The sequence below is a fragment of the Lipophrys pholis genome (genome assembly GCF_963383615.2).
Source record: "Lipophrys pholis genome assembly, chromosome: 16".
Lineage (NCBI taxonomy): Eukaryota > Metazoa > Chordata > Actinopteri > Blenniiformes > Blenniidae > Lipophrys > Lipophrys pholis.
In genome coordinates, this window is record NC_137634.1 from 21,853,326 (window position 1) to 21,862,957 (window position 9,632).

Here is a 9,632-nt window from a genome sequence, read left to right on the forward strand (position 1 = left end):
CAGAAGCCACCGCAATAATCAATAAATCACTAAATCACTAAAAGAAATGTGGCAGAATGCATGGGAAATAGAAAAAATGGGGAGGTCATATTTTGAGATAGGGAAATTAGTCGAAAAAGGAAAACATATTTTCAACTGTAAAAGGAGGAACTCGATTGGAATTACCAGGATGAGGCTTGGACATTGTGGGCTTAGAAATGGGCTTGCTCCAATTGGCAAACACCCGGACGGCAAATGTGAATGTGAAGCGTCAGAGACAGTAGGACAACTTCTCATCCAGTGCAAGAACTACGCAGTTCAAAGAAGAAAGCTGTTCAGAGACCTGGGAGCTGCTGGAGAAACTGTTTTTAATTGATTCACATTGCTCAACTTGGATAACTGGACTAAAATGAAAAAAAAAACTGTTGGACTACTGTTAGAGAAAGCTTGTTTTGTCTCATAAAGAATGACATGTAATTTGCAGTCTGTGTTAAGCCTGTGTCAGCACTCTTGGAACCGCTATGCTAATTCTGGTGTCCTTCAATGTCGTATCAAAACAATTCAGCCTTTAAGAAGGCGCTGTCTGACTCCATTGTTTGACAAACTCCTGGACAATCATGCCAATGTTGTACTGTGACATTGTGTCTTCTTGCAAGAATAATGTAAGAAAATTGTCTGAAACTTTTTCAAATTGCTCTCAATGTGATTCTTGTGTGGTCTGTCTCCCTGAGGTTTTTTTACTAGGAAATTCTCCTGACAACTACCTACATTGTATTGTATTGTACCAGAAAATATGAATGACTGACAAAAGGAATGTAAACAACAAACTGTAGAGGGAAGCAATACGCCATTGCAGCGTCTAGACTGCCTAACCCAAGAAGAAGAAGAAGAAGAAGAAGAAGAAGAAGACGAACATTGTCATTTAATGTTAAAATTGCAAGGTGGGTGAATGTAAGCGGTCTAGTTTTTGTTCTTTTTTTTGTGTACTTTATGTAACTTCTACTTTTGGGAATATTTCCTCCGTTTATTACCAATAAAGTGTTCTCGGGTGTTGGGAAATAAATTCAATAAATATGTTTACGTGAAAGAATAGGAACAAAAGTATGTCGTGATTGAAGTAAAGTACTATTTTGCACGCGATGGAGCGGATCTGATTGGCTGCAGCCGTGGACCGATGGAGCGGAAGTTGAATGCTGACTGGCTAAACTCCCACCCAACACACACGCACGTCGCGCGCCGCCCTCACAACAGCAGCAGGGTCATGGAGAGAGACGCCAACATGGCCGAAGCAGAGGCGAGCGAGGTAACTTCAGGGGGCATTTTTCAGGAGATTTTCACGTCCCCGCTGAACATGACCCTGCTCAGCCTCTGCCTGTTCCTCCTCTACAAAATATTCCGCGGGGACAAGCCGGCGGAGCTCGGCGAGGTGGAGAAGCCGTTGCCCAAGCTCAAGCAGCGGGACTTCACCCTGGCTGACCTGAAGCCGTACGACGGACTGCAGGACCCGCGGATTCTCATGGCCGTTAACGGGAAAGTGTTCGACGTGACACGGGGGAAAAAGTTCTACGGACCGGGTACGGCACCGCCACCGCGCGAGCGTTCTGACGCAGCTTGGCGTCACTCACGTGCAGCCTCCGTCACCGTTAAACAAGAGTTAAACTTTTCGTCGCCGTTATTCTTGAATATTGAATTGCTTTTGGAACAGCTTTTAGTACTTTTGTAAGTGCAAAGTGGCGCCACACCCCCTCGAGTCCCAGCTCAGGTCCCGTTTCATAACAATGGCCGCGGCAGCCTTCCAACCAGAGATTGTCTATGAAGAAGATGTGTTCTCCTCACGAAATCGCCTCACCTTCGCTGCGTTGGTTCAAAAAGTTCTCTTTTGTTAGAAAACCTGCAAAAACACACGCTTTTTAACCCTTCTTGTCGGGACGGTTGACAAATGTGTACTTAATCCGATATAATCTCTTAAACTTTAAAGTTGTATTGGTGTTTGTTCTTAATGAGCGTTTTTGTGATGATTCATGTCAGCCGAGAACTTCCTACAACACGTTACTCATCTGAGATCAAAAACATCAAAATGTGCACTTTTTTTCTAGTTCACGTTATTCCTTTGTAATAAATCTGAAGATCTTATACATCTTTAATTTAAGTGTTTTTTATTGTTACACAGGAACACAAACTATTTAAGTGACAGAGCAATTGTTTTTTTCTAATAGAAAATACGTTATTAATCCCAAACAAACTTCTGGGAAGCATTCATAAAGATCCCGAACGTTTTTGCTGTGTAATGACAAGTAACTTGACAACAACTTGCAACTAAAATTGCAGATTACTTTGTTATAATCAAGAAAAACATCATTATAGATCGTTAACAAAACTGCATAGTTGGAAGATGCCACATTCTTTTCCTCGGCCAAAGAGGCAAATAATGTTTTCCTGAGTGCAAAGCCTCAGAGGTGTCCTCCTGTCTCATTTTGTTTTATCTCCCCGAGTTATAAATCTGCTCCTCTTCACTTCATTTCCGTTGTCTGGGAACAAACGCAGAGCTGAGCCTTTCTGTTGATATCTAATCTTAGATTGCGACCTCTGGTGCGTGTAACCTCTGACCAGCTCCAGAGCAAACTGACATGCAATCCTTGACAGGACTCCACACAGCCTCCAACAAAAACATCAACTCCTGCAGTATTTCTTTTTAGTCCTGCAATTTAACCCAGTTAAACGTTCATATTTTTTGTACATGTATATAAATGTACTGATGACTACCTTAAATGATTGAGTAAAAAACGTTTTAGCTGGTTTAAAATATATCACATTAATGTTTTTTTTGGGGGGGGGATAATAAAACAAAAAGTACTTTTGAATCCTCTCTGGATTTAGTTTTTCACTTTCTCCCCCATGATAGTGTCAGCTTTCAATATGCGGGTGTGTATTTGATAGTACTGACAAACTCGGATTACAAGCGTATGACAGGCTGTTGAATCTGGTCGTTCTGAGTAAGTCACTGTAATGAGTAATATGAGGACACGAAGCTAGTTTTCTGTTGTTTTTCTGCAGCTTGTTGAATGTTTTAAATACACTATTAGCCTTTGTAATGAATCTCACTTAGTCCCTGTTTACAAGACAACACTGGCGTGTGAAAACGCAAAACTTTAATTGCATTTTGTGTGTGTGCGTGTTTACGTGGCAATTTTGCTCGAGGTCACTGAAAATGCAACTTTTTGAAAACGTTTGGGCTCCATCTCTGTAGATGGCGGAAAACGCTGCTACTGCACATGCACACCACAGATGTAGTAAATAGTTCTTCTGGACATGCATGAATAGATGAACAATAACGTTTCCCCCGTCGTGTCATGACTCCCAGTTCATATCCTCCTGGGACTCGGTAGTTTTATAGTTGACGGTCACCTGTAATAACAATCCAACTTGATCGTCTGTCTAATGTCCGTGTTCTCCCATTCCTAATGTTAAGAGCATATTGTTTTCTGCTGGCATGTGTCTGTGTGGCTTCATTACAAGAATGACCAAGGGCGCCCACTTGTGGCCCAACATGAAAACTACATCGTTTTCAGTGTTTCTGCTGTTTGCGTGTAAACAGACATGGTTTTCAAAACATTGCCATGTAAACGCCAAACTTTTCTGAACTCAAACTACAAAACTTTTCACTTGAAACGGTGTTGTGTAAACGGGGCCTAATTAACCACAAATAGGTGGCCTGCTGTCTCTTAAATGTTCTCTTTCATCATCGCAGAAACATTAACATGAGTATCATAGACAATGAAATGATGCTTGTTCTCGGTGTCCCTGTCCTGCAGACGGACCGTACGGAGTGTTTGCAGGCCGAGACGCATCCCGAGGTTTGGCTACCTTCTGCCTGGAGAAGGAGGCCCTGAAAGACGAGCACGACGACCTGTCGGACCTGAACGCAGCACAGCGGGAGGGCCTTTCTGAGTGGGAGAGTCAGTTCACCTGTGAGTGGAGACATGCAACCACGTTAACATTGTTTGGGCCAAAAATATCACAGCAGGTCCGTAATTCATGGCAGTGAAGTTGGAGCTCGTGTGTAGTGGGGACAATCGGAGAACACCAAGTGGCAGAGGTCAAAGTCTATTAAAGGGTCTCGTGAATGAAATAACTTTAAACAGTGTGGAGTGGTCGGCAGTTACCTTCAGGTTTTGGAGAGAGGGGGTGTCCTTGTAGATAATCACTTAAATGCGTCTCCAAAACAAATAACAGAATCAGATTTGACTTGTGAAATGTACCTATTTATTTAACCCCAAATGCTTTGCAATGTTCCCTTTTCTTGCTGCTAAGACTCACTTGGCGTAATGCTTACATGCCGTTTCCTCGTACAACAAATTACACCCGAAAAGATATGAATTACTTGAAACAAGTATTTTTGCTAATTATGTTACATTCACATTTACCACTCAATGTAAATATCACTGAAAAATGTATTTACAAACATATTAAAGTAAACAAATAAGAAAGAAAAAAATCTCCATTTAACAATGAAACCTTGTTCCTCGACTTGTTTAAGTTTCTTGTTCTCTGTTCCAGTCAAATACGACTATGTGGGCAAGCTTCTGAAGCCCGGGGAGGAGCCCACAGAGTACACAGACGACGAAGAAGCAAAAGACAAGAAGACAGACTAGAGAGCACAAAGTGACCAAAAGAGAAACAGCGGATGCCTTAATGTTTTTAATTTGTTGCCTCCTTCTAGAGCCACAGAGGGAAATAAAACCCTCCTTCATCCTCTCTACACATTCTCACACTGTTGGACCAACTCTGGATGTTAGCGTCGACTGAACTGTTTCATCTTCTTTTACCTTCCTTTAAGGCATTAACAATAAAATCTACTGCACTTTCATGTAGTGTTTTCTTGAGTTTAGACCAATTCTGTTCATGGTTATCAGGTCGCTGACATGTTTTATGCTGCAGGTTCAGGTTGTGGAGGAAGTGATGCTCTGGTTTCATCCACAGAAGAGAAACTTATTGCAGGTTTGGAGTGACCGGAGGAGAAATTACTTCATAAACTTTCCTTTTAAATCCAGCCCATCCTGCTTTTTTTTAGATTGTAAGATATTCTCTTATCAGAAGAGTTTCTACGGTTTCCACTACACATGAAGACAATCCAAGAACTTTACTCAACATCCATTTCACTCTAATCTCATTAAGTCCGTTTGAGAGAACAGTGTGCTCTGGTTTCTCTGTAGATTTGCTGCTGTGAAGGAATATCAAGCTACCGCTGTGGTTTATTTAACCACATTAAAGTGCAAATATTTACCAAGAAAACACTAAAGTCCAAACTCTTTTAAGTATTCAGTAATGATTTAATCCCTGTGCAGTTGTCTTGTTTATGCCCATTTCTTAACACTACATCTAAGACGGCAACGAGCCAAGCACACCTATTATTTACCCACTAAATCCAGAATTTCTTTGCGGTTAAACTCTCTGTGCCTCAACACGTTTTCTCCCAAACTGACAATCGGATTGCACCATTTTCTATGTAGTATCAGTGACAGACTTTTAACATTTTTTCCTCGGGAGTCCACCAGGGAAGTTCTAAATGTTAATTTATAATCCAGACATTCTAAAGGTTTCTCTCTGCTGATCATTTTCTAAAAGTCCTGTTGGTAAAAAAAACTTTTCATAATGCATGTACATATTACTCACAATACTGTCATACTGTTTTAATCCACAAATGATATTTTGATTTAATAAACAAAAGTATAAATCCAAGACTCGACTCTTTCATTTGATTATCTTTGTGTGTCTGTTTATAAACTTAGATGAAACGATTTTAAAGTTGGAATAAAAATCATAAATGCATACAACAGCAATTTTAGGACCTTGTGTAAATAAATATATTTTTTTGGAGGGGTAACAAATTTCTGCCTCAGTTTCCTGTATTTTAGTGGTGATCCTGAGCCAGTGAATTGCTCCGTAGAAACAAGAAAAAGACTTAATATTTGTTCCCTTTAGATAGATTCCCTAAAATATTCAAGTGTCTTTTTTTCTTTCTTGAATTTTTGCCTGTTTTCAGCTTGAATTGCCTCCATATCTAATACTGAAAAAATTAGATTTGATCAAAGTTTATGAAATTATTAAACAAGTTAAGCGTGCATAGTTTAATGTAAAACTGTAGAGGACTTTGGAGTGTAATTTAAATCTCACCACTATCTCATCACTTGCGCCCTTAAACAGGAAAAAGTATGTGTCAGAAGTGGGATTCGAACCCACGCCTCCATTCGGAGACCAGAAGTCCCGTTTCTACGGAAGGAGATGAATCCTTGAGTCTGGCGCCTTAGACCACTCGGCCATCCTGACACGGTGCGGAAAAGAAACACCAGCTAGCCTTTTATCCCTACATCCTCATAATGTCTGGTTATTGGTTGTATACAAATAATAATATTTGTGAGGACAACAATCAATAACAACATGGTAAAATGCTTCATTACTGTCTGAAGAGGCGGTGAATTCGTTCTCTGTTGATTCAAGCCTTTTTGTTTTGTGTGCGCATGCTCAAATCGACATGCCACATTCATGCTTCATTAGGAAAATGGAAATACTCTATGCCTTTCCTCTACTCCAACTTCATATTAATATGTGTTCACCATGCCACTACAAATAACCCTATAGCAGTTGTGTATGTTATCATATTTCTGCATTGTTTGCGTCCACCGTCTTTCTGTCGTGATTTTGTTGTTCTCTGTAAAAATGAAGACGAGGTCGATTTCTGTCTGAGTGCTCATGAACGCTGTTTAACCGATATAGCCTGAACGCAGCACCACTTCCGCGCAGTGTGTGTACGTGCGGCCGCCATATTCCGTTCTTCAAGGGTATCCGAAGGCTCGTCAACATGTACCGGTTCGCTAAAGCAGCTGTCAACATCAGCGGTGAGAAAACTATGACTTTTACAGCCCCGTATTTAGTCCCAGTGTGCCTAAAACTAGGCTTTAGTTACATTATGTGTGGCAGAAAGTCTGAATACCTTGCGTAGCTCGTGACCGCGGTCAACGTGCTAACAGCTAATGTTAGCATCTCTTTCACGATTGTTTCTAAACGTGTTGTCTGTTTACGATATAAGTCTACATGTGGTCCAGAAAGGTCCAATAGTAACTGCATCCCCGGTTACCTGTAATAAATACTGCTAACTTCTCAGATGTGTCCTTGTCTGACCCTCTGACCTGACTTCTTCAAGCTTCATCATGCAGTGTTATTCAGTTGTATTTGATAATGTGATGATACTATGTTGGTCTTGTGAGCTGAACAGCTCAACTTCTCGCATATCCTGTGTTTTGTTGAGAAATTTGATGCTTAATTTCCACGATAGTAAAGAAACACAGTTCTTATTGCTTCTAAGTGTAAACTAATGGATGGGGTTGAAGACCTGAAGTGTTTCCAACCATATTTAAAGTAGTTTTTACACATGTTCAGACTCCCAGTAACGTTTTAAATTTTTTCCTATAAAATCCTAACCTTATGGCATTAAGGTGTCATTGTGCACAGTCTTAAGAGAAATCATAGTATTTGCATGTCCCCCAATGGCACCCTAATAGAAACGTGCTGAGGTTATTAAACAATTAAATTTACGTGTAAAATTGCTTTTTTTCTCTCTTGAAGAGCCACTTGAAGTGTGGCTCATACAATCTTTCACATTTGGATTCACACAATATATTGGAATGTCACTAAACATAACTTTATCTGACATTTACAAAAAATGAAAAGCGAGAGCTGCAACAAAACACTTTTTCTATCAATTAATGTGACTGAAAATGCTTTTTGAGTTCAAGATGACACGATAAACCCTTTTATCAACCCTATTGAGACTATAGCAACAGAGTAGACTAGGAAATACGTCATTAATCTTAGTGTTGCTTCACCCATCATGGAAAATATCAGATGAATAGAATATTAGTATGTACAAGTCATAACGGTGAATAAATACAATATGCATGGAGTTAAAACAGTATTGACAAAGGACAGTTATAAAGTCTGATGACCACAGGAAGGAACAAACTCCTTTAGTGAACTTTGGTGGGACAAATCTTTTGCTGAACTATTTGGAGTTTTGTTTGACAGTATTAACAATGATCAAATCAACAAATGAAGAATCATTTTGATTTTACTTAAAGAATAATTTGGATTGAAATAGTAATTGGATTGTATTTTAGCAAAAAATATATTGTGAACATCTGCATTATTTGTCAGTACTGCGGCGTGGTTTTTAACCATGTTTGTTTAAAATAGATAATTCTTTTTTTGTTTTATGACCATTATTTAACTATGTTTTCTTCTTCTTCTTGTTCAGGTCAAGCTGTGCGACAGGTGAGGCACTCCTCCGCCGTCCCAGACAACTTTCATTCCAAGTACGGCACTGGCCTGATGATCGGAGGCGCTGTCTTCTGCACGGCCATCTGGTCATACGTAAGTTAGGCCTCATCACACTCAGTCCTTACAACTGCAACCGGCAAAACAAATCATAGGGAGATTGGAACATAAAAAATATATATTCATCTATATATTTTTACATTATTTCACGTGATTATTATGATGATGATGATGATGATGATGAGGAGGAGGAAGTCTATATAGCTCCTCCTCTTACTGACCGTCAGGTCATTTTCATGACCACTAGAGGGTATCTCCACCCTGATTGCACAGTCATTCTCCAACAGCAGCACCAATATTGCACATGCTTTTTCTATCATCCGTCCATCTTTAATGTTTTATCACGTCGCCACAATGAAGAAATCTGTGAGGAAATGTGTAACCAATCAATTACACGAAGGTCCCAAAAGGGGCATTATTATTTCTTAAAGTAAAAAAACTGTTTTTATGCAGGTGCTGACTCAGACCGGCATCACCTGGAACCTGTCGCCTGTCGGCAGGGTCATGCCCAAACCGTGGAGAGAGCCCGAGTCCGAGGAGTAAAGAGCCACTGCGACAGAACTGCACCCCGCCCGAGAATCCTTCTGCTTGTACAGATGATCCATGGATATCCGCGTCATGTTCAGACGCTGAATGTCTGTGTATTTCAACTTGTTAACTTGTTCAAATAAATTAAATATGATTCTACTGACTACACGAGTGCTGATTCTGTATCCGGAGTGACCTGAGAGTGAAAAGCCTTGACAAATAAAAACAAATAACATTTCTATAATTTCTCCATGCAGGATGTCAGTCATTAAAGTGAAATCGTAAAATTTGTAGATGGGATTTCGTTCACAATAATAGATGGATTCTTTTTGTACGAACTATGTTTATTGTTTTCAGGTCAAACTTGGGTAAAAGCAGAAATAAGTTTATCCCCACTTCATATTTTTTAAATACAACATTTAATAAACATGGCATTTCAAGTACAAATTGATATTAATTCTATAATGGCTGAAAATACGTTTAACCACAGCAGAGGGGAGGCTTTACATTCTTTTAATATTTCAAGTGATTCTTGGTTTCCTTAGCATCCAAGTTTAAAAATTTATGTTGTAAAACTAGAAAAGAAATGTTGAACTAAGTTAGAACAAGTCTTCCTCGCATGGTGATTACGTCAGAGGCAACGTATGCAGCAAGGACCAATCAGACATGATATTCTCCTCGAGTTATCCAATCAACAGCAGGGGGTGTGCCCGGCCCCACCTCCTGCTGTTCCT

General features: G+C 39.8%; 2 protein-coding genes across 2 annotated transcripts; both read left to right on the forward strand.

The window, feature by feature from the left end:
- The first annotated feature begins 1,145 nt into the window (after positions 1-1,145).
- Positions 1,146-4,846, forward strand: pgrmc1 (progesterone receptor membrane component 1). The gene is made up of 3 exons (XM_080483105.1): positions 1,146-1,553; positions 3,792-3,947; positions 4,537-4,846. The coding sequence occupies exons 1-3, from the start codon at positions 1,154-1,156 to the stop codon at positions 4,629-4,631; spliced, it is 651 nt and encodes a 216-aa protein (XP_080339231.1). The 5' UTR covers positions 1,146-1,153; the 3' UTR covers positions 4,632-4,846.
- Positions 4,847-6,782: 1,936 nt separating this feature from the next.
- Positions 6,783-9,061, forward strand: cox7b (cytochrome c oxidase subunit 7B). The gene is made up of 3 exons (XM_080482648.1): positions 6,783-6,875; positions 8,291-8,406; positions 8,824-9,061. Exons 1-3 carry the CDS (start codon positions 6,839-6,841, stop codon positions 8,911-8,913), a joined length of 243 nt encoding a protein of 80 aa, XP_080338774.1. The 5' UTR covers positions 6,783-6,838; the 3' UTR covers positions 8,914-9,061.
- The last annotated feature ends 571 nt before the right edge of the window (positions 9,062-9,632 follow it).

Bases quoted from the DNA above. Each gene is read 5' to 3' on its own strand.
- pgrmc1 (XM_080483105.1), top strand. From the start codon at position 1,154: ATGGAGCGGAAGTTGAATGCTGACTGGCTAAACTCCCACCCAACACAC. The intron at 1,554-3,791 runs GTACGGCACCGC...CCTGTCCTGCAG, and splicing joins GAAAAAGTTCTACGGACCGG to ACGGACCGTACGGAGTGTTT. The intron at 3,948-4,536 runs GTGAGTGGAGAC...TCTCTGTTCCAG, and splicing joins GTGGGAGAGTCAGTTCACCT to TCAAATACGACTATGTGGGC.
- cox7b (XM_080482648.1), top strand. From the start codon at position 6,839: ATGTACCGGTTCGCTAAAGCAGCTGTCAACATCAGCG. The intron at 6,876-8,290 runs GTGAGAAAACTA...CTTCTTGTTCAG, and splicing joins AGCAGCTGTCAACATCAGCG to GTCAAGCTGTGCGACAGGTG. The intron at 8,407-8,823 runs GTAAGTTAGGCC...GTTTTTATGCAG, and splicing joins GCACGGCCATCTGGTCATAC to GTGCTGACTCAGACCGGCAT.